We start from the raw sequence: 25,719 nt of genomic DNA, 5'->3' as shown, positions 1-25,719 counted from the left end.
ATAAATCTGTCATGCCCTTGGCATAGGAGGGCTCAAAAAGCCTCCATCAAACCTCCTCCCACCAAAAGTCCCGCCCAGGGGCAAGCAGGAGCAGGGCAATGCTCACATGTGGACCCTGTCTCCAAAACAAAAAAGGGAGGGGGGGGATTACCACTAGAGGGAATGTGTCCTATGATAATATAACAGGTCAATGCCGCCAGTTTTCACAATTAGGATAATCATATTCAGACCAAGAACCCAAAAAATAGAAAAAAGAAAAAAAAAAAGGAAAAAAATAATAGAGAGGAGGGGAGAACCCTCTCCTCCAGGCACATATCTCTGCTTCCACTAGGAAAGTGTTGAACACTCACACCAATGATCACTGCCGCAAAGGAAAAATAAAAGAGAAAATGGCTAGGAGATATGTCTAATCAGGTGAATTACGCTGTCCAGGGCGTCCGCTAAGTGACGGTTCAACTACCTCTAATAATGCAATGTTCACGCTACACAAGATATGCCTTACATCAGAGGTATGTTCTAGCCACACAGTGCCCAAATGCAATTAAAATGTTCCCTTGTACCTCTGCAAGTTGCCACCCATTCTTCCGCTTCCTTAATCTCCTGCACCTTCTGATCCATTCTTCATGGCTTGGAACATGAGCACTCTTCCAATAAACTGGAAGCCTCTAGCTGCATGCTAAAGTTGTGGCAAGGTGCTTTTCTTAAATTGGCTAAATGGTATTTGGGGGAATATGGAAGAGAAAGTGCAACAGAAAGAAAGGAATATCCAGGTCCAGTATTTCCTTTATCTGTGCTTTAATGTCTTCCCACAAGTGTAACAATGTACCACGATGGCCACAGCCTCTCCAGCAATGGTCAGAAATGGAGGGATAAGATCCGTGACAAAGCAGCAGATTAATGTGTTTATAAATGCAGCAATGCTTTTCAATCCCGGGCGGATAAAGTGACTTGATTATCCCAAGGGAGTTTATAAACATTGACTCCAATGAGAGGGAACATTTTATTACTGTGAAATATTTAGTAGTTTACATCCAAAAAAAAAAAATCAGACTTGCTTTTGATCTTAGTGCAGGCTAAAAATACTGCTCCTTGTGAAGGGAACAGGATCACTTGATAACACACTACACAAGGATTATGTACTAACCTTTTCCAGGACCTCCTGCCAACGCATTCAATCACTACGGCCAACAAAATGATTGCGCAAGTTCTGACTTTCAGAAAGTTTAAGCTTAGAGTGGGCCTAAACTGTATCTGAGCTCCGCAAGCCGAAAATGATTTCAAATTAATTTTTTGACCACTTGCCTACTGGGCACTTTTACCCCCTTCCTGCCTAAGCCAATATTCAGTTTTCAGTGCTGTCATACTGTGAATGTCAATTGTGCGGTCATGCAACAGTGTAGCCATATGAAATCTTTATCATTTTTTTTCACACAAATAGAGATTTCTTTTGGTGGTATTTAATGATCACTTTTGCTAAATAAATGAAAAAAGACCAAACATTTTGAAAAATAAAACATTTTTCAAAATTTGTTAAATTTTTTTGCAAATGGGTATTTTTTCTCCTTCACTGAAGTGCGCTAATGAGGCTGCACTTATGGGCACTGATGAGGCAGCACCGATAGGTGGAAATGGTGGGCACTGATGAGGCAGCACTGATAGGTGGAAATGATGGGCACTGATGAGGCGGCACTGGTGCGCACTTATGGGGGGGGGGGGCACTGATGAGGCTGCACTGATAGGTGGCACTGATGGGCACTAAGGGGTGGCACTGATAGGCAGCACTGATAGGCGGCACTGATAAGCACTGGTAGGTGGCACTGATAGGCACTGATAGGTGACACTGATGAGGAGGCACTGATTGGCAGCAAATAGAGATTTCTTTTGATGGTATTTAATCATCACTTTTGCTAAATAAATGAAAAAAGATCAAACATTTTGAAAAATAAAACATTTTTCAAAATGTGTTACATTTTTTTGCAAATGGGTAATTTTTCTCCTTCACTGATATGCGGTAAAGAGGCTGCACTGATGGGCACTGATGAGGCGGCACTGATGAGGCGGCACTGATAGGTGGAAATGGTGGGTACTGTTGAGGTGGCACTGATAGGTGGAAATGGTGGGCACTGATGAGGCGGCACTGGTGCGCACTTATGGGGGGGCACTGATGAGGCTGCACTGATAGGAGGCACTGATGGGCACTAAGAGATGGCACTGATAGGCAGCACTGATAAGCACTGGTAGGTGGCACTCATGGGCACTGATAGGTGACACTGATGAGGAGGCACTGATTGGCAGCACTGATGGGCACTATAAGGTGGCACATGTGTGCACTGTTTGACAGCACTGGTTGCACTTCTTGGCAGCATTGGTGGGCACTGATTGGCAGCACTGGTGGGACTGTGCTGATAATCAGGACACTGATAATCTGTGCCCTGATTATCAGTGCCGATGACCCTTTAACATAAGCCAGTTATCAGCTTTCTCTCTTCACGCTGTCAGTGTAAGATAAAAAAAAAACAATAACCGGCTTGTGTTAACATCCTGTGATCAGCTGTCATTGGCTGACAGTTGATCATGTGGTAAAGGACCTATGTGATTGGCCCTTTACCTCAATCTGTGATCAGCTGAGTCCGAAGGACTCACCAATCACTGAGCGCGCAGCAGGGGGTACATGGACGTCCTCCCGGCAAAGGAAGCCCGCACTGTAGCCATCTTTCAGCTATAGCGCAGGCAGAAAGTGGTTACTATTCAAAGCAAAATCACCAATCTATCCATGTCTCCATGCTTTATTTTGCTGAGAATTCGCTTTGAAAAACACCCCCTAGCATTTCTAGCCACTACCATCTTAAGGGTGGATGATTCATGTAGCATTTGCATCCTGCATGTAGGCAGAAGGGTGTGCTTAGCTGAGAAAGCCCCTCCTCCAGATGAATGAAAAAAGGGCCAATGAAAACTCCTGGGATGTATGACATAGTTTGCTTAGGACAGAAACCAGGAAGCAACTGAAGACATGTAAAAAAAAAGGCGTTTTAAAAAAAAAAAAAAAAAAGTAAATACCTTCCTATCTATTTACCAATGTTGGCAGCATAAGGAATAAAAATAGTTTATGTTGATTGAGAGAGCTTAGTTCTGCTTTAACCACTTAAGGACCAGCCTCGTTTTAAATTTAGGTGTTTACATGTTTAAAACAGTTTTTTTTGCTAGAAAATTACTTAGAACCTCCAAACATTATATATTGTTTTTTTTCTAACACCCTAGAGAATAAAATGGCGGTCATTGCAATACTTTTTTTCACACCGTATTTGCGCAGCGGTCTTACAAGCTTTTTTTGGAAAAAAATCTATTTTTTGAATAAAAAAATAAGACAACAGTAAAGTTAGCCCAATTTTTTTTTAAATTGTGAAAGATAATGTTACGCTGAGTAAATTGATACCCAACATGTCACACTTCAAATTTGCACCCGCTCGTGGAATGGCTTCAAACTTTTACCCTCAAAAATCTCCATAGGCGACGTTTAAAAAATTCTACAGGTTGCATGTTTTGCGTTACAGAGGAGGTCTAGGGCTAGAATTATTGCTCTCGCTCTAACGATTGCGGCGATACCTCACATGTGTGGTTTGACCATCGTTTTCATATGCGGGCGCTACTCATGTATGCGTTCGCTTCAGCGCGCGAGCTTGTGGGGACGGGGGGTTTTTAAATTTTTTTTTTTATTATTATTTATTTTTATTTTTACACTGTTTAAAAAAAAAAAAAAATTGTGTCACTTTTGTTCCTATTACAAGGAATGTAAACATCTCTTGTAATAGAAAAAAGCATGTCAGGACCTCTTAAATATGAGATCTGGGGTCAAAAAGACCTCAGATCTCATATTTACACTAAAATGCAATAAAAAAAAAAAAAGTAATTTAAAAAAATGACATTGAAAAAAATGTGCCTTTAAGAAGTATGGGTGGAAGCGACGTTTTGACGTCGCTTCTGCCCAGCAATGTCGTGGAGACGAGTGGGCGCCATCTTAGCCTCACTCATCTCCAGGCACAGCACTGAGAAGGACACAATCGCCTCCGCCGCTACTGATGGCTCCGGTAAGCGGCGGAGGGCACCGGATCGCGGCAGGAGGGGGGCGCCCTCTCCTGCCACCGATAAAAGTGATCTCGCGGCGAATCCACCGCAGAGACCACTTTTATCTGAAAGCCGATCGCCGCACGAAAACGGGAATACTGGGGTTATGGCAGCTAGCTGCTGCCATAACAACGATATCCGCCGGCAAACTTTAGACGTACATCGGCGTGCGGCAGTCAGCAAGTGGTTAAGTTTTTTTTTTGTTTTTTTTCAAAATCAGCACAAGGGAGGGTACTTATAATCAATGAGGTGTCACTTGTGCCAGTGGCTGCTCTCTTAGTTGAGATCTTTAGTTCTCTGCCCCCATATCCCTGCAGTGGTAATCTTCCGGTGCTGTGGGGGGTTAATACAAGACCTGACATATGCACTCATTAAGGGTGTCAGCTATGCCCACTCTTGCTGTCCTCTCCTTCATTCACAGAAGCTGTACTATAGTTTCCAGTAATGAAAAGTGATCTATGAATTAGGGACGGGCAGATGAATGGAAGATCAGCTTCTTGACAAGTACCTGTGACAGGTCCAGCCACGTGTATTAACCCCCCACAGCAGTAATTAGGAGGGGGGGCAAAGACTAAAGATTTAACTTAGGCCTCATCATGGGTGTGCGCAGCCCATTGCATTAGGATATGCACCCCAAAGCTCAAACACACACACGTGATTGTAATGTGACAGGATTGCGTGGCAAACTGCTTCTTTAACCACTTTATAACAGCGCTATAGCCGAAAGATGCCTACAGCGCTTTTGTTCCAGGAGGGCATCCATGGATGTCCTCCCGAGACCGCTCCCCGAGCGCCTGCTGGGGTGCACATCTAGTTCGCTCAGTGACCGCTGTGCTCACAGCGCACAGTTAAGGGACAATCACAGCAGTCCTTTACCATGTGATTAGTCGTGTCCAATCACAGCTGATCAAATGTAAACTGACTTGCTAGTTATTGGCAGTACTTTGCTCACATGCTGTCACAGCCTGTGTTTAATGCAGTCCCATCAGTGCCACCTATCAGTGCCCATTGGTCTCGCCTATGAGTGCCCATTAGTGCCACCTATTAGTGCCACATATCAGTGTCCATCAGTGCTGCCCATCAATGCAGCCTATCAGTGCCACCTCATCAGTGTCGCCTATTAGTGCCCATCAGTGTCACCTCATCAGTGCTGCCTCATGAATGCCCACCAGTGCTGTCTCATCAGTGCCACCTCATCAGTGCCCATCAGTGCAGCCTATTAGTGCACATCAGTGCCGCCTATCAGTGCCACCACATGAGTGCCCATCAGTGCCACTGCCTGTCAGTGCCGCCTATCAGTGCCCACCAGTGAAGGAGAAAAATTACTTATTATGTTATAATACAAACTCACCTGCTTCTTGTGCTTGTGGCCATTACACTTTGTAGCTCCAGGCAATCCCGCCCCTCTGGACTACAATACCCATAATTCCTTGCACTACAGGAGGGAGGTGGAGAAACGCTATGCTCTGTTCTCCCCCCTATGTACTGCCACTGCCGGGAGAGTGACTGGAGGAGGGAGCAGAGATAGGAGGAGAAGAGCGGCGTGCTGGGAGAGGGGGCGGTCATGTGTCCCCTGGATTGCGGCCATTTCTTGAGCTGACAAATGGGGAGGAGGAGAGGCAGCTACAGTAGCACACAGTCAGGCTGGAACCTCTCCAGCTCCTCCTTTCCAGCTCTGCGAGTACTACTGCGACCACGGTCCTGGCTCCTCTCACAGCCAACACGACCCCGGCCCCTGAGAAACTGCCTCCCAAGTGCCCAGGATCGGCGTAGCAAAAGAGGGGACAAAACCAGGGATGGATTTCTGGTCACCGTAGGCTACGACATCCCTGACAGCGGAGTAAAATTTAGTTGTCAGGGATGCTGTAGCCGAAACTATAGAAGTAGCATTGAAAAATGCAGCTGCCTGCCTGCTTACTCCGCGGCCAGGGGATGCACTTACAGGAGTTTCACAGCCAACCAAAAGTAGTCCCACTCACAGCTCTACCACTGTCCATTAGCAAAGGTGCCAAAATGGAGATCCCGCACATTCTGCCAGCAAAAAAAGCCCTGGGGTGCCTGATGTGCCTGTACATTAGGGTGTGCCCAGGCACACCCGGCACACCTCGTGCACATGCCTATGGGCCTCATGCACACTGGATTATATTAAACCCTGTTTCTCCTGCCAACCTGTGTTTTTTCAAACCAGTTTAGGTGAGTGTAGCTTTATTTAGCCGTGTTTGTAGTTTATTTATTTAATTGGACAGAATTTTAGTTTGCTCTGGCCACTAAAATAAATAAACATTGAAGCGCGAAACGCGTTTGGTATTTTTTGTTAAAACACTCCTCTCCCGTATGCAATTCTTCTGCGATCAGGAGTGGAACATTTTACTGCCTCTAAACTTTGCTGCTCTTAAACTCTGGTAAAAGCCTATGTGTGCATAGAAACACAGGCTTTTACGGCTTTTGTTCCGCACCTCTGGCCAAATGCAGTATTGCACAACGCAGAGGCTTGAATCCTGCTCATTTTGTGAGACAGTGCTCACAAACCGAGTCAGGATTTAAAAAAATAATAGCTCGTATTGCGAAACGTTCGTTAACTGCGTTACTCACAATCCGAGGTATTACTGTACCTACATCTATAGCATCATGTTATATGCCTGAACCTTTTGCATGAATTAAAGATATTACTGGATGCAAAGTATTTGGTGAGTTCAGCTCTTTGATGAATATTGTCTACAGTGATGGTCTCTGCTAAATTCAAGCAAAACAGAGGTTTTAGGAAGGGATAAGTAACTATTACACCAACTGGAGTCAGAAGAAAGAAGTAATATACAGTAATTCCAGCATCCATTCGTATGTGTGCATAATCTGCAATCAAGGTTAGTGCCATCTGCCATCTTTGTGAAAGCGAATGGTCACACAAACTTCTTGTATTTCCTCTAAAAGTGTTTAGAGCTCTTTCACTGCATTGGAATGTTATCCTGCCTTGATAAACTGCTGATCATCTTCTTAAAGATGCAGTATCCATTTTCAGAACAAGGTAACATTGTCTAGATAAGGCCCTGTGCATTCTTTTAGTTGCTGAATAAAAGAAAGTATATCATGCTTTCTGACCGCACCGATAAACAGGGAGCAGATTCCACAGATATTGCAGAGCCAGACATCCAATAAAACCAACTCAGCCCAGACAAGAGTATGAAACTAATGGAGATGGGTTATCCAGCAATCTGTCAGACCTATGGGACAGAACTACATCTTGCATGTCAGTTTTTCCACACCTAATGCCCCGTACACACAATCGGATTTTCCGATGGAAAATGTTCGATGGGAGCTTGTTGTCGGAAATTCCGACTGTGTGTAGGCTCCATCGGACATTTTCCATCAGAATTTCCGTCACACAAAATTTGAGATCTGGATCTCAAATTTTCCGACAACAAAATCCGTTGTTGTAAATTCCGATCGTGTGTACACAAATCCGACGCACAAAGTTCCACACATGCTTGGAATCAAGCAGAAGAGCCGCACTGGCTATTGAACTTCACTTTTCTCGGCTCGTCGTACGTGTTGTACGTCACCGCGTTCTTGACGTTCAGAATTTCCGACAAGATTTGTGTGACCGTGTGTATGCAAGACAAGTTTGAGCCAACATCCGTTGGAAAAAATCCATGGATTTTGTTGTCGGAATGTCCGATCGTGTGTACGCGGCATAAGAGTGCTGAATCAATAAAGAGGTCCCTTAGTGCAAGATGTATAGGAGAAAACAGAACAACGCACCTCTCATCTGTGAGAGACCAGATCTCAGAGCCAGATCAACTAGGCACACAGCACAAGATCGACATTAAGTGACAAGCTAAAAGAAGCTTGTGCACATGTGGAAGCAACTAAAGTGCAAAATTCCTTTGTTAGAAAAGAAGCAGAAATGGAAGCTCAGATGTATGCTCAAAAGAAAATGAAAGACAAGGATGCAAACGCAAATGAAAATTCAAGGGTCAGAGATCGGAAAGAGTTTTTTTTGGGGACTTTAAATGAGACATATGAGACATATGTGACCATACTTCTCCATCCCAAAATCCGGTGCATAAAAAGGAGTGTTGAGACTTTAAATGAGGTGTGTATGAAGAGGCTTAACAATGAAACAATGTAATATGGATGTGTTTATTGTCTAAAACACAGCAGTAGCATTGAGTACATACAAATATAGTAAACACGTAAAATATCTGCTTGTTAGCAATAAAAGTCGGCCAGCTCTCTCCCTCCGTCCAGACCTGCCCTATGTAAGGTAGAACTGTGAGTAAGCCTCGGTTCACACCAGAGGCGGCACGACTTGCAGGTCGCCTCACCAAGGTGACCTGCACACGACTGCCGGGGCGACTTGCAAGACGACTTCTGTATAGAAGTCTATGCAAGTCGCCCCCAAAGTAGTACAGGAACCTTTCTTCTAAGTCGGAGCGACTTGCGTCGCTCCGATTAGAACGGTTCCATTGTACAGAACGGGAGGCGACTTGTCAGGCGGCTAGGTCGCCTGACAAGTCGCCCCCGTGTGAACCGAGCCTAAGGCTGAATCTGCTGCTCTAAGGGGGGGGGGGGGGAACGGGGGTAAAAAGGACATTAGTCTTACTGATACATTTGCAGGAGAGCTTGTTCTGCTGAAAAACAGACCTACTGACAAGATCACCAGAAAAAAATAAAGTAATAAAGAAAAAAAAACTAATGCAGCCAGCACTTCTAAGGCTAGCCATGCATTAGTCTTTTTTTTTTTTTCATTCAACCAGTGGGTCGAATGGTAAAACAATTATTCAATTCCCCCATCCACACATTCTATGTGAATGCTGTAATCGATCCAGTTGTGCCAATTTGTTCTCACGACACTTCTCTGCTGTCAGAATACAATTATCAGTGCTTACGGCTTCAGTCGGCGGCACTGATCATTTGGCAATATCCAGACAGGCTGGTTGTACTCAAGTGCAGTGATAAATAGACTAGTGTACAACCAGCCTGCCAATATATGAATCGAAATTCAGCTGGTCCCTGCTAACCCGGTAATTTTTGATCTATGTATGCCTGACCTAGAAATTGATAAGCTGCAATATAATGAATGTTTATTTTTGGTTTTAATACTGCTTTAAGAAATCCTATTAGTGTAAAGGGTTTGGGAAAGGGCAGAAGGCAGAAGGCAAATGCCCCCATACCATGCTTGTTGTGATGTATAAATGGCAGCCTTGAGATTGTGAAAGCACCTTTCGCACATGGCTTTTGTGATGCAGTAGATAGCTGTCTGACATCTATTGAACGCTTCAATACTGCTAGCTCTTCTTAAAAGTAATTTTGCTGCAGATTTTCAAGTGGGCAAGCAGTCACAGCACATAGGAAAAATGTGGTGAGTCACAATCACAATGATAATTTAACTCAATCAAAGTGCAGCGCTACATCAAGCTAATACAGTAATATAGCAAAGAAATCTGTATAGTACAACCCAGTATTTTAATAATGCAAGAAGTTTATAATCTAAGAGAAAAAGTCCATATGGAGAAAGATTCTTCCAGTATACAACTGTCAATAGTAATATCAGCTCACCAGAATGGGCAGGTATTAAAGCATTTTTGTTTTTTTACCCTAAACAAAAAAACAAAAAAAAAGATCCTGTTCCTTTAAAGCATCAATAACAGCACAGTGCTTAAGCTGTGTCATTTGGCTCCCTGTATCATCTGAAATACCTGGCTGTTACTGCCCTTTCCTCTGTAAACTGACCACGGTTTATCATGACTGCTGAGCCCTGACACCATAGTCAGTTTACATGCCTCCGTCATCCGCAGCTCTCCTCTGTCCTCTCTCCCCCCTCCCTCCCTGCCTGCCTGTCAGCTCGTACCAGTGTCTCCCCCTCCCCTCCTGCTGAAATAACACATTTTCAGGCAATCCTGTCTTCCATAATGCTGTGTGCCCCAGTGTATCTGCTTTATTTTAAAAATTCTGTTCTATACTATATTTCAGAGCGCCGCTCGGTGCTTACGTGACCTGGCACCTCTCTCTACCCCTCCTCCCGACTGATGTCAGTGGGGGATTCTCAGCCCCTCCCACTGTAGCTGTCAGATCGAGAGAGAAGAGAAGTGGCCGGTCATGTGAGCGCTGAGTGGCGCTAGGAAATAAGTTATAGAACGGCATTTTTCTAATAAAGCACATACACTGGGGCACACAGCATTATGGAAGACAGGGGATTGCCTGAAAATCACTAAGGGGGGTTACAACCACTTTAAGGCATAATATGACATCAAATAGATCTCACCAGGTGCCAAAGGAGATCTCCACACATGAGCCTTCATTCAAACATTGCACTCACCAGATAGAGAAATTGAATAAGCATCAATCAGTAGTTGGAACCTCATAGGTTGAATGGGGAACGGTATCCTGGAGCACCACACTAGGTAAAAAAGCTCACTGACCAGAAGCCCAAAAAGACTTACTGTATATAGTGTAGTATTTATTGACTTACAATTTGTATAAGCATTAAAACAAGATAAAATAAGCAGTAAGTGCACTTACATTGGTGGCCGCTGTTCCAACCACATGGAAATGGCGGCGTGGCTTCAGTAAATAGGCCCCTCCCAGCACGTTTCGTGCCACGCATGTTCTCAAGGAATTGCCTCAAGAGGCGATCAACTGAGGCAATCCCTTGCGAACGTGCGTGGCACAAAATGTGTTGGAAGAAGCCTATTTGCTGAAGCCACGCTGCCGTTTCCATGTGCTTGGAACGGCGGCCACCAATGTAAGTGCACTTACTGCTTATTTTATCTTGTTTTAATGCTTATACAAATGTTAAGTAAATAAATACTACACTATAGAAGTCTTTTTTGGTCTCCTGGTCGGTGAGCTTTTTTACCTAGTGTGGTGCTCCAGGATACCATTCCCTATTCAATCCATAGCATTTACTGAAGAGATCTGAGTTCCAACTACTGATTGATGCTTATTCAATTTCTCTACCTGGTGTGTGCAATGTTTGGGTGAAGGCTCATGTGTGGAGACCTCCTTTTGCACCTGGCGTTATCTTTTGGTTGTGGTATTATGCCTTAATACCTGCCATTTCTGGTGAGCTGTACTACTGACAACTGTATACTGGAAGAATTTTTCTCCATATGGACTTTTACTCTTAGATTATAACCTTCTTGCATTATTAAAATACTGGGTTGTACTATACAGATTTCTGTATTAGCTTAATGTAGCATTGCACATTGACTGAGTATATTGGTTACAAGGGTTGTACATTCACCTTGAGTGCTAGCTGCTTGCAAGTGTGGTGCATTTACTATATACTTTGCTGTTTGACAATGATAAATTAATCTCAACTCTTACGAACAGCAATTTAAATTACAACATTGTACAATATTTACTGAATTATTTAAATAAAGGTAATTGTAAATTGTAATTTGAATTATAATTGCAATAGAAGTAATAAATCTTATAAACAGTAATTGCATTTTGGATTTTGACGAGAGCAGGCAGTCAAAGCATATAGGAAAAAATACTGAGCAATGATCACCAAGATCCAGTACATTTAGGCCCCTTTCACAGTGCTCTGGTGCGGTTTCCCTGCAGAGTGGGTCCATCATAGTGTACACATAGTTTTCCCACGGGTAGGAATTTTGGTGCACTTTCAGAAAACACACCTAAACCACTGTGCTGCAATGCACGCTGCTAGAAAGCCGCACCAGAGCATTGTGAAAGTGCCCTGAGTGAAAAAGGACCTGTTTCTGTAGTCCCGGGAGCCATGTAAAAAATTACATTCTTGCCTATGAACTATCGCAATATGAGTGTGTAGAGCCTTGCAGTATATCATTTGCTGCACTGAAACTACATGAAAAAAATGCATAACAATGACATTTTTATGTTATTGAATCATACTGCATGTGTCCTGCTCACATTCAATGCAGATTTACCTCCAGAGTACATGATAAACTTAAAGGGGTTGTAAAGTCTCATGATTTTTCACCTTAATGCATTCTATGCATTAAGGTGAAAAACCTTCTGTGCTGCAGCTGCCCCCAGAGCCCCCCCACGCCCTTTTCTTACCTGCACCAGATCGTTTCAGCGACCAGCACGAGCCCTGCAGCTCCAGCCGCTGTCTCGGGTCCTCATTGGATAGACTGATAGCAGCGGGAGCATTGGCTCTTGCTGCTGTCAATCAAAACCAGTGATGCAAGAACAGGGGCGGGGCCGAGTCCTGCTGTCTGTGTCAACGGACGCAGCAGCGGGACTTGTGAGAGTGCCCGCTCGGGAGCCCCCATTGAAAGCGGCTCTCCGTGGGGGACACCAGATATCGTGCCGATGGGGCACTCCAGAAAGGAAGATCAGGGCTGCTCTTTGCAAAACTCTTGCACAGAGCAGGTAAGTATGACATGTTTGTTATTAAAAAAAAAAAAAACTTTTACAATTACTTTTAGAGAACCAGTATTTACCTGCAAGTCACTGGATAACACTTTGCCAGGGTCAGGAACCCGAGGGAAAATCAAAATCTTCAACCTACAGAAAGACAAAAAAAATATGATTTAGACAAAAGTCATGACCAAGAAAAATATAAAATCTAGAACATTCTGGAGCCTCTTTAAAGAAAACCTTGTCTTAGGGCTCGTTCACACTAGCGGTTGGGGGGGGGTAAAAACCTGCTCTTTTATCAGCCCCCGACCGCTATCCCCTTTAACTGCTGGGAGTGTACACATGCTGAAGCCAGGGCAGAAATGATACCACCTGACGATTCACGTAAATGGAGCCGCTCTGCAAATGCCCTGCAACCGCATGCAACATACACGGTTGTAGTGCACTAATGCGAGGTTCAAAGGGTTAAAGCAGATGGTGAGGAGGCGATACAACACATCCTCACCACCTGTCAAATGCTCTCAGAAGAGAAATGTTCAGTTTGAGGCCAGCCACGATTCTTTTAGAGTTCATTATGAACATTTGCAGAAGATTCCCGAGAAGCTGAAGAATCTTCATGGAGGTGGATGAGACGGAGGGGCTGAATTTCTAAAAGAGGAAGGAGAGGAGAGACACATAAAGGCGTGGATCTGGGTCTGCTACACAGTGCCATAAACTGTGAATGTGAGGCACCCCTTAGAGGGGAGCGCTTTCCCAACACCCCCTCATGTGTCCCCACCGGTATTACTGACGTCACTTCCGGTCTCGTGGAACGCACTTCCGGTTTCGTGGAACGCACGCCAGGAACGTCATTTTTTACATCTACAGCTCCATGTTTGTGCCTGTTTTGATCTTAATTTTTGTAAGTACCCATTCCCTTGTGCAATAAAAATCTTTTTAACAGTACTTCACTATCAGTTCCATCCTTTATATCTTTTTGGGTACCTGTCTGTCCGGCTGAGAACCTTCATAAAATAATCTTGGATCTGATGACCTGAAGTTTAATCCACCATTCTTGGATATCTCTGGCTATTACTACCAAGCCTGAAACGACCCCTAGACTGCAAAGCTGGGGGTCATCTTGATCCGGTGAGTGGGGACACATGAGGGGATGTTGTTGTACACCTGAATATTTCTGAAGCATTTTTGTATTTCCTTCACCGTGGATTGGAGCACCTTTGGTCACTTTATCTGGACTTTGTTTTGTTCATTATATTTTGTCTTTTTTTTCACTTATATTATATCTCCGAGCGCCAAATTGCAAGTATTGTTCACTTAAGGATTATTTTGCACATCAAATGTTTATACATTTTTGTTGATTTACTTATTTCTGAATAATAAAAGCACCTGCCACTTTACAAATTCAAATAACAAAATAGGTTTCAAGGAATACGTTTTGTTAACAGATACTACACTGGAATTTAATTAAGCACTAGGAATTTATATTTTATTTAAAGGGCACCACACACATACAAACAACTGCGCAGCGCCATACCTCCTACCCTCAAATACTTTCCATTTCAGACTACCTAATTCATAGTAGGGGCAGCAGTTCCCACAAAGACAAAAACAAGTATTAACCAACAGCCATTTGTGTGGGACCATCACAGTTTTTCAGTTTTTAAATAAAACTCTTTGCTACAATTAGGAAGGTGAAAACAAATGAATTCCGCACCGCAATTTGATATGGCTGCAAAACGCGATTGCGATGCTATTACTTCTAATGGCACTCCAATCACCCTGCAATTTTAAAGCGATTGTCAGATGGTAAATCACACTGCAATCATGGCAAATCGCTATGTGCCACACTGTCACCCAAAAGAAGCCCATTTTTCTTGTTGTGCGACAAACGATGTGTGTTGTCGCGATTGCAGAGTGATTTATCGCTTGACAATCGTGGCAAGATTACTGCACAATTAGGGTGCTTTTAGAAGTAATGGCATCGCAATTGTGTCCCTCGTTCTGCAGCCAATTGGAATCGGAGGGCAGAATCGCAGGGATTCCAACCACGATCTTGTGTGAATGCAGCCTAAGGCTCTGTTCACATCTAGGCATCCTGGATCGCAGGCCGAATCGCCACGATTCTGCCTGCGATCACTAACTTACGACAAATCGCGGGACGCCCGATCGCAGTGTGATTTTGCCACAATTGTTCTGCAACTTCTTTTGGGCTACAGGCGTACTGCGATTCTGTTTGAGCGATTTTACCATGATTCATCGGGCAACAATCGCGGGCAAAATCACGCTGTGATTGGGGTGCCATGGGAAGTGACGGGATCACAATTTGCCGTGATTCGGGATCGTGAAGCAGAATCGCAGTGATTCCGCCCACGATCCAGGATGCCTAGTAGTGATCGGAGTCTTAGGCCCCTTTCACACAGTCGGACCGTTCAGGTCTGCCTGTCAGTTTTGATAGCAGACCTGAACGGGCGCTCCATGCTAGTCTATGGAGTGACGGATATCAGCGGTGACATGTCCGCTGACATCCGACCCGGTCCGATCCACTAAAAGCAGACGGATGCCTCTACGTTCAGATCTGTTGCTGGTAGATCAGATCGGGTGAGATCTGATGAAAACGGACATGCTATCCGTTTTCGTCCGATCTCGCCATAGAAACCAGCAGCGCACGACAAGCCCCTCCCCACTCAGTGAGCAGAGAGGGACCTGTCATCCGCCGGCTCAGCGGTGATCAATGGAGAGATCTCCTGCTGAGCCCGCGGACCGAGGCGGACTCCATGGAAGCGGATCCGCCTCGTGAGAATGAGGCCTTAGGGTTCTTGCATACGGTACTGATGTATGAACGCCGGATATTCCTGTTAGAGAGTTCCTTTGTAAAAAATGACAGTACGGTCTGAAAAGGTATAGTCCAGCTATAATAAATATGCAGCAGTGTAGTTGCCACTGGTAACAAACAATCCAACAATTCACCCCGCTGCCAGACTCCCATACATCACTTGCAGAGACAATGAACAGTCTTTTGCTGGTTTTGTTTTTGTTTTATTGGGGGATACAACGTGGTTGGGGAAAAGGGTATATGGGATGCCCATAGAATAATTCAATTGCCATCATATTTTAAAGATTGTAAAAGTTAGCACATAGAGCCAGAAGAGATTATGTGCATCTTCCTCCTGCATCACCATGCAGACTGTTGCTCCTCCTCTGCTCAACTCCCGCAGAGTATTACTTCCAAGAATTCCCCATCCATTACCGTGTAAAGGATGAGGACATCACTCTTGACCGTGTAAGAGTAGAACTTCTCTCCTCCTGCACAAAGCTTATCCTGTAATTCCCCTCCTGCACAAAACTTATCTTGAATTAAAGTAATGTCACATCTTCTATGAAGAAGAAGGACCCACTCCAAATAAGTCCTTAAGCCATCTCTGGTTGCTCACTGCTACTAGGCCAGAGACCTGCAGCATCTCTCCCCGGAGGCCTAGTAGTTTAAAAGCATTTGATGGATGGTTCACTACTGTTCCCAGCCAGCCCAGCTTGCAAATCCTAGTATGCCATCCTCCGCTTCACTCAGCCGACAACCCTCCCCAGTGGCATGTTACCTCAGCTTATATAGGAGGCCCGCCCCCCTGCCAATACCAGTTGGGGATTGGTCAGGGCTCCCACACAAGCTGCCTGCCACTCCAGTCCTAGGCCCTGTCCCTCTTCCAGAACATTCTCCCTCGAAGCAGGGGAGGCACCTCAGACATAGAGCACAGGTGGCCACACCCACTGCTACTCTGACCACTCCCAACCCCCAGATCCAAAACAGACTGGCCTAGCTTGCAGCATAGGCCTGCCTAAATTTGCCTGTGCTGACAGTCTAACCAGTAAAAAATCTATTACTAGCACCTACCTATTGGTAAAGGGTGCTACATATATGAAAAACACAATACATAACCAAACGTATAAAAGGTATAACACTGAGTAAATAAACACCTAACATGTCACACTTTAAAATTGCGCACGCTTGTGAAATGATGACAAACTTCAATACTTAAAAATCTCCATAGGCGACTCTTTACAATTTTTTACAGGTTACCTGTTTAGAGTTACAGAGGAGGTCTAGTGCTAGAATTATTGCTCTTGCTCGAACATTTGTGGCGATACTTCACATGTGGGATGCGAACACTGTTTACATATACGTTCGCTGAGGGCTTTTTATCTTAAACAATAGGTGCTGGAACTTAACCAGGGCCCCACAAAACCCCTCCCCTACACACACCCTCCAAATCACATCAAATAGTGGGTGTGGTCAGTCAAATTTCACAAAAACAGTAGGAGGGTCTTAAAGGGGCATTAAATACCAGGATTGCATTACATACAGAGTGCAGAGCTGTCACTTGTAAACACAGAAACCAGACTTCTGTGTTTACAAGTGATTGTGGTGAGCAGACACCAAAGGGTCTGAGCCAGAGGTGGTGGAACTGAGTTCCACCAAGTTCCCCTTGAAAAAAAGCCCTGCGTTCGCTTCTGTGCGTGAGCACGGAGGGATGGGGATTTTTTTTTTTCACTTGTTTATTTTTTTATTTTTACACACACTGTTCTTTTTTTTTTTTTTAAGACTTGTATTCCAATTACAAGGAATGTAAACAACCCTTGCAATAGAAATAAGGAATGACAGGTCCCCTCTCTACCTTCAAAAGCAAAACATCAAAGCAAAAGACACCCCTCTCGCTGCATCAGAAAGTTATCTAGCGGCTAACTAGCTGCTCGGACCACTTTCATGAGAAAGCCAGTCCCTGGCTGAAAAAAAAAAGATACTGGGGTTATAGCTGACAGCTTCAGCCATAACCCCAGTAAATCACTTGCAAACCGTATATATATGTATACTGTCGGCCGGTGGTTATAGAACACAACCCAATTTAAATAGTCTTTTAACGTAAGATAGACAGATAGACAGACACACAGACTCCATTTTTTGGGGGCGGCAAACAAACGACCCGCCACCCCCCCTCCTGTTCAGTCGGTCAGTCAAACCCCCCATTCCCTCCCCCCGTTCGGTCAATCCTCCAGTAACAAATCCCCCACCCCCCTGTTGCTCGGTCGTTTGGCAAACCACGCACCACCCCCCATCGCTCGCCCATCCGCCCACCAGCCCCGCACTACCATCTAGGTCGCGGGCAGCTTCGACGGCTTCCTCCTGCATCTCCTCCTCAGCAGCTTCCCCCCTTCTACTCCTCGGCAGCCAATATGGTCGCTTCTCCTCTTGGCCAATTGGGTCTTAAGATCCGCTTCCTAATTGGCCAGGAGGAGCAGCAGGAAGACAATAGCAAATATTAATTCGCTATTGTCACACAACTGGGTGGGCTCATGGCTCAGTGCTCTGCGCCCCCGAGCCCACCCTTTTTTAAGCCAATTAGAGCAGGCTCTAATCATGTGCTTAGATAGATAGATAGATAGATAGATAGATAGATAGATAGATAGATAGATAGATAGATAGATAGATAGATAGAATAGATAATATAAAGAGGAGGAGAGATAAAAAAAAAGACAAGGCACTGGAAAAAGAAGAAAAAAGAAAAGACAAACAGAGAGATAAACAGAGGAACATCTATACTAGTGTTGTCATAAGCATAGGAAATTACCTTCTCATGTAAATGAGCAGGATGACTGCTGCAACAATAATTATTGCTGGTATTAATAGAAGTAATAGGATGGATATATCTCGCCCATTGCTCACTCCTGGAAAATAATAACAGACACATAAGCATTTTGCATAATTCATTCTGAACATTGTTTTAAATCGCCATGAGACAGCAGAACAAACTTGTAAAATACCATTTCCCTATAGACTGAAGCTGATCATCTGCTAAGTATTTGGACTCTATAAAACCAGATTCTGGAATGGCAGGCAATATTTACCATAGATATTTACTCTATGAAATTGCCAACCTGTAAAAATCCAATATAAAGAAACATGTTCACTAAGATGATGGTTCCTCCGGTTGTCCCCCCAGGGGTGCATTCTGACTAACCACGCACCTATAGCCACCCACTTATTGTAGACTTTTTCTTGGGAGACACCTGTCGTATATCACATCTATACTAATTGCTGAGCATTACACTTTTATTGTTATTTTTTAGCAGCAAGCTACGGGGGTTGTTTTGTTGTTGTTTATCTTGTTAACAGGTTTAGGCCCGTAGTTAAGATATGATATGCCTTGCCTAATTTTTTATGCACTTCGAGCCGGGGAATGCCCAAAGGCTCTGTCATGTAATCTTTCTTTTTCTGAAATAAATAAAAAGAATTTAAAAAAAAAATCCACAGTGTTATCATTGCTTAGGGTATATAACCATCTGTGTAGTTTCAAATCAGAAAAAAAAAAAAAAACATGTCCTTCAATTCGGTCGCAAGAGTAACATGAAGGCTGCCCTTCATCTTCACCTTCTGAAACTGCTAATTTTCTGGCTGCTATAGAACAAACATGCAGATTGGGAATACTGCATTTTCTGTGGCTTTCCTGAACTTGTTCTAGGTTTCTAACTCCAAGTTTTGAGACCCGAGAGGTCAACATGACAGCCAGACAACTATCATTTTCACAAGAAATTCAGAAGGGAAAAATACCAGGGTTTGTCCTATGACAGATTTACTTTTAGATTGTTTGTTAAGCTGGCCATAGATAGATCGAAATTTGGCAGGTTTGGCAAGGACTGGCCATATTTCAATCCATCTCTGACCGTTCCAATTTGTGAGAAGTCAATCTAATGAGCAGCTTCTTGCAAACGGGTTTCCTGGAAAAAATTTTGTTCGATCAATGCTGCAGCCAATCGTCTCCAGCACTGATCAGTGTATTCTGACACTGGAGGAGTCCCTGCTGTCAGAATACAAAAACACAATGGGGAGGATTCCTCTACCCACCTAACTTGTGTGTATGAGGGAATCTGTTCAGGTTTTTTCCCCTAAACAGTGAAGGAAGCCACAGATGTGAGCTAATCATTTCATGTCTACTGGTACGTTAAAGCAGCATTACACCCAAAACCAAAAATGTCATTTATTACAGCTGTGGTGGAATTAGATTTCTTTTTTTCCAGAACTTTTCCTTGGTTTTCACCTGGTGAATTGGCCAGTAATACACCTCCAGTATTAGCGAGACACAACTCTGGATGAAGGAGCACAGGTAGACAGCTTTGGACAGCAGCATTGTCCATCTGGGGGGAGGAGAGTGTTGGATGTACTAGCAGAGTTAAATACACTAAGAAATTGAAGCCGAACTCCAGTTCACACTTTATAAGCAGTTACACCAGTTTTTTTTTCCTTTCAGGATAAAGGTTTTACATGAATATTGAATAACTGAAAGATGATCAATGTAAGCACCCCTTGTCAGTGGTAAATGGTTTGTTTCATCTCTGTAACTGATTCTGCTGGAGAGCTTGTTCTTTGAAAAGACTTACTGACTAGATCACCATGTGAAAATAAAGGAAAGAAAATTTATGTAGACATCACATATAAGAAATGGTAAGCTGCAATATAAATGTTTGCTTTTGGGTTTAATACCGCTTTAACAAACGCATCAAGGGTAGATTGATGTGAACTGAAGCTCAACTTTAAAGCCTCATTTACACTTTGTTGGGAGTAGAAAAACTGTTGAAGTGTTACTTACCCCACAGCAGTAAAATCAGTCTGTATATGCAGTAAAGCATGCTTGTTATACTCACTGTGGAACCTAAGAGGTTAATCCTTCACATTGTGTGAAAAGGCTGTTTGATCCTGTCTTCTTCTCTGATCCTCCCCTTCTTCCACTGACCCCAATCCATCTCCTGATAGTACAGAGCCTTGGGGACACTCTGCACATGCTCTGATTGATGTGTATTGCTAGAGGTTTTATTATTTTTTTGGGGGAGGGTGCATGTGATCGCACAGGGCCAATCAGCACTCTCCAGACAGAAAGTCAGGGGTCCTGCAGCCTCATAGGACAGTCAGAGGAGAATTAAAACTCCTCCTACAAGCTTTAACAAGTGCTCAGCCAGACACTGACAGGTGTCACAAGACTTCTATATACTGCCGATGAAAAAAGGTATTTAGCAGATTATATTTACTAATATAATTGCATTTCCATTCTCTGTGTACGGTGGGAGACCAGATATAGTGAATGCAGGGTCCTGGGATTAGTAAAACTTTGAGCCACATTTTCATCCCTCCCCCCCACCCCAAATGCTCTCCTTTAAGCTGCAAGGGCACGGATAGGGGTGTACACATGCCACAACGCTTTGCATCGCGGTGTGGAAAAAATGATCATATTCAACTAAAAAGTGCCAAACCGCAACTGCCTTACAACCAGCTGCAATGCATGCCATTGTGCTGCAGGTTTTTAGAGAATAAAACAGTTGGTGAGGTGGCAGCATAATGCCTCCTCACCGCCTGTCAAATGGCCACTGAAAGGCGATCAACTGCGATTCACTCACCAGAGGGCCAAGCTCATGTAATTTAATCCTAGGATACCCGATACTGTAGGGGAAAGATTTAGACAACTCTCCAGTGGTATCACAGTCCAATCAACAGTTAGGAGTTATAGGGGTGACACAGCTTTAAGAAGAGACCCCGATTCAATCCAGTTATGTGTTAATTAAAATATTTAAATTATTTATATATAGTACATTAATCTGTTAATCTGTTATGTTATTTATAGTAGCTTTTTGTAATTTTCTGCACATCACTATCGATCTGAAAATTGAGGAGGCAGCATTGTTAGCATTGCATAGTGCTGTGAAACTAACAAATAGAGTTTGTAGATTGGAGGAGGAAGCACAGAGCTGACTTAATCAATGCACTGCTGTTCTCTCACGATCCAATCACTGCTTTGACAAAATGGTATTGCTTTGGCTGCAATGAGATTGAATGGTTAGAACTTTGCAAAATGCCTTGATGTTGCAAAGGTGTCTCATTAGAAATTGGCTGTTTGGCAGGTAGCACTTTACACTTGTGCTGTATTCTATGTTAAATTAGATTCATTATAAAATGCCGTCACATTGCTATTGCAGGTTCTTTTTATAAATAACATCATTGTAATTCCTCAACTGTACCTTGTAATGTCTGCTCTTCACTCCAATCACTCCACAGATGGCCACCTGGAAGTGTGGAATATGATGGTAACCTGACCCGTACTTTCACAGTGTATTTGACATCAGTAGCAGCATTGGGAATTTCTATGCTTAAACCTGCAATATCCTTAAAGATAAAAAGGAGCTGGGATGAGTCATTCATTTCAGTTATTACATACAGTATCTCACAAAAGTGAGTACACCCCTCACATTTTTGTAAATATTTTATTATATCTTTTCATGTGACAACACTAAAGAAATGACACTTTGATGCAATGTAAAATAGTGAGTGTACAGCTTGTATAACAGTGTAAATTTGCTGTCCCCTCAAAATAACTCAACACACAGCCATTAATGTCTAAACCGCTGGCAGAAAAAGTGAGCACACCCCTAAGTGAAAATGTCCATATTGGGCCCAATTAGCCATTTTCCCTCCCCGGTGTCATGTGACTCGTTAGTGTTAAATTTGGTGTTATCGCTCTCACTCTCTCATACTGGTCACTGGGAGTTCAACATGGCACCTCATGACAAAGAACTCTCTGAGGATCTGAAAAAAAGAATTTCTGCTCTACATAAAGATGGCCTAGGCTATAAGAAGATTGCCAAGACCCTGAAACTGAGTTTCAGGAGGATGGCCAAGACCATACAGCGGTTTAACAGGACAGGTTGCACTCAGAACAGGCCTCACCAAGTTCAACCAAATAAGTTGAGTGCACGTGCTCAGCGTCATATCCAGAGGTTGTCTTTGGGAAATAGACATATGAGTGCTGCCAGCATTGCTGCAGAGGTTAATACCAATGCTCAGACCATACGCCGCACACTGCATCAAATTGGTCTGCATGGCTGTCGTCCCAGAAGGAAGCCTCTTCTAAAGATGATGCACAAGAGCCCGCAAACAGTTGGCTGAAGATAAGCAGACTAAGGACATGCATTACTGGAACCTTGTCCTGTGGTCTGACGAGACCAAGATAAACTTATTTGGTTCAGATGGTGTCAAGCAAGTGTGGTGGCAACAAGGTGAGGAGTACAATGACAAGTGTCTCTTGCCTACAGTCAATGGTGGTGGGAGTGTCATGGTCTGGGGCTGCATGAGTGCTTCCGGCACTGGGGAGCTACAGTTCACTGAGGGAACCATGAATGCCATGTACTGTTACATACTGAAGCAGAGCATGAGCCCCTCCTTTTGGAGACTGGGCTGCAGGGCAGTATTCCAACATGATAACGACCCCAAACACACCTCCAAGACAACCGCTGCCTTGCTAAAGAAGTTGAGGGTAAAGGTTATGGACTGGCCAAGCATGTCTCCAGATCTAAACCCTATTGAGCATCTGTGGGGCATCCTCAACCAGAGGGTGGAGGAGCGCAAGGTCTCTAACGTCCACCAGCACCCTGATGTCATCATGGAGGAGTGGAAGAGGACCCCAGTGGCAACCTGTGAAGCTCTGGTGAACTCCATGCCCAAGAGGGTTACTGCAGTGCTGGAAAATAATGGTTGCCACGCAAAATATTGACACTTTGGGCCCAATTTTGACATTTTCACTTAGGGGTGTACTCACTTTTGTTGCCAGCAGTTTAGACATTAATGGCTGTGCGTTTAGTTATTTTGAGGGGACAGCAAAGTCCTGGATGGTTTAACTCCAATGTAAAATGCTTATAAAAGCAAAGGAGAAGGCCTTCAAAAAATACAAGACTGAGGGATCATCATCAGCATTCAGACTTTACAAAGAATGCCACAAGAAATGTAAGGGTGCAATTAGGGCGGCTAAGATAGTACAGTGGGGACGGATAGTATTCAGACCCCCTTAAATTTTTCACTCTTTGTTATATTGCAGCCATTTGCTAAAATCATTTAAGTTCATTTTTTCCTCATTAATGTACACACAGCACCCCATATTGACAGAAAAACACAGAATTGTTGACATTTTTGCAGATTTATTAAAAAAGAAAAACTGAAATATCAAATGGTCCCAAGTATTCAGACCCTTTGTTGTGACACTCATATATTTAACTCAGGTGCTGTCCATTTCTTCTGATCATCCTTGAGATGGTTCTACACCTTCATTTGTGTCCAGCTGTGTTTTATTATACTGATTGAACTTGATTAGAAAAGCCACACACCTGTCTATATAAGACCTTACAGCTCACAGTGCATGTCAGAGCAAATGAGAATCATGAGGTCAAAGGAACTGCCTGAAGAGCTCAGAGACAGAATTGTTTCAAGGCACAAATCTGGTCAGGGTTACAAAAAAAATTCTGCTGCACTTAAGGTTCCTAAGAGAACAGTGGCCTCCATAATCCTTAAATGGAAGACGTTTGGGATGACCAGAACCCTTCCTAGAGCTGGCCGTCCGGCCAAACAGCTATCGGGGGAGAAGAGCCTTGGTGAGAGAGGTAAAGAAGAACCCAAAGATCACTGTGGCTAAGCTCCAGAGATGCAGTCAGGAGATGGGAGAAAGTTGTAGAAAGTCAAACATCACTGCAGCCCTCCACCAGTCAGGGCTTTATGGCAGAGTGGCACGACGGAAGCCTCTTCTCAGTGCAAGACACATGAAAGCCCACATGGAGTTTGCTAAAAAAACACCTGAAGGACTCCAAGATGGTGAGAAAAAAGATTCTCTGGTCTGATGAGACCAAGATAGAACTTTTTGGCCTTAATTCTAAGCGGTATGTGTGGAGAAAACCAGGCACTGCTCATCACTTGTCCAATAAAGTCCCAACAGTGAAGCATGGTGGTGGCAGCATCATGCTGTGGGGGTATTTTTCAGCTGCAGGGACAGGACGACTAGTTGCAATCGAGGGAAAGATGAATGCGGGAAAGTACAGGGATATCCTGGACGAAAACCTTCTCCAGAGTGCTCAGGACCTCAGACTGGGCCGAAGGTTTACCTTCCAACAAGACAATGACCATAAGCACACAGCTAAAATAACAAAGGAGTGGCTTCACAACAACTCCATGACTGTTCTTGAATGGCCCAGCCAGAGCCCTGACTTAAACCCAATTGGGCATCTCTGGAGAGACCTAAAAATGGCTGTCCACCGTTTACCATCCAACCTGACAGAACTGGAGAGGATCTGCAAGGAGGAATGGCAGAGGATCCCCAAATCCAGGTGTGAATAACTTGTTGCATTTTTCCCCAAAAGACTCATGGCTGTATTAGATCAAAAGGGTGCTTCTACTAAATACTGAGCAAAGGGTCTGAATACTTAGGACCATGTGATATTTCAGTTTTTCTTTTTTTAATAAATCTGCAAAAATGTCACCAATTCTGTGTTGTTCTGTCAATATGGGGTGCTATGTGTACATTAATAAGAAAAAAATGAACTTAAATTATTTTAGCAAATGGCTGCAATATAACAAAGAGTGAAAAATGTAAGGGGGTCTGAATACTTTCCGTCCCCACTGTACACGAAAGACACATAGCGGAGGAGAGCAAAAAAATTCCAAGAAATTCTTTAAGTATATAAACAATAAAAAAAGGAGGACAGACCATATTGGCCCCATAAAGAATGAGGAAGAAAATCTGGTTACAAAGGATGGGGAGATGGTGAAGGTATTGAATTTATTCTTCTCCTCAGTTTCCACGAGGGAATAAGGGGGCTCCAGTAACCAATATTGCACTGTTTATCCTCATGACGCATCACAGGAAGCACCGTCATGGCTAACAGAGGACAGAATTAGAAATAGACTTGGAAAACTCAACATTAATAAGTTACTGAACCAGATGGCTTGCACCCGAGGGTCCTTAGGGAACTCTGTCAAGTAATTGCCAGACTGTTGTTCCTAATTTTCACTGATAGTCTACTGACTGGAATGGTACCAGCTGATTGGAGAAGAGCCAATGTAGCACCAATATTTAAAAAAGGGCCAAAATACATCCCTGGGAATTACAGACCAGTTAGCCCAACATCAATAGTATGCAAGCTCTTGGAGGGGATGATAAGGGACTATATACAAGATTTTAGTAATGAAAACGGTATCATTAGCAGTAATCAGCATGGATTCATGAAGAATCGTTCTTGCCAAACCAATCTATTAACCTTCTATGAGGAGGTGAGCTGCCATCTAGATAAAGGAAGGCTCATAGATGTGGTGTATCTGGATTTTGCAAAAGCATTTGACACAATTCCCCATAAACGTTTACTGTACAAAGTAAGGTCCGTTGGCATGGACCATAGGGT

General features: G+C 43.6%; 1 protein-coding gene across 1 annotated transcript in view; it reads right to left on the bottom strand.

The window, feature by feature from the left end:
- LOC141108005 (interleukin-13 receptor subunit alpha-1-like) overlaps window positions 1-25,719 on the bottom strand; it is a 178,980-nt gene that overhangs the window by 20,478 nt on the left and 132,783 nt on the right. The window contains exons 8-10 of the mRNA XM_073599155.1: window positions 21,523-21,667; window positions 18,087-18,183; window positions 12,552-12,615 (exon numbers count right to left, since the gene is read on the bottom strand). Of these exons, the coding sequence (XP_073455256.1) occupies window positions 12,552-12,615; window positions 18,087-18,183; window positions 21,523-21,667 (306 nt within the window). The remainder of the gene's footprint in view (window positions 1-12,551; window positions 12,616-18,086; window positions 18,184-21,522; window positions 21,668-25,719) is intronic.

The sequence above is a fragment of the Aquarana catesbeiana genome, linkage group LG09, assembly GCF_042186555.1.
Source record: "Aquarana catesbeiana isolate 2022-GZ linkage group LG09, ASM4218655v1, whole genome shotgun sequence".
NCBI lineage: Eukaryota > Metazoa > Chordata > Amphibia > Anura > Ranidae > Aquarana > Aquarana catesbeiana.
The sequence above is the reverse complement of the archived record's forward strand: the minus strand, read 5'-3'. Positions and strand labels throughout refer to the sequence as shown.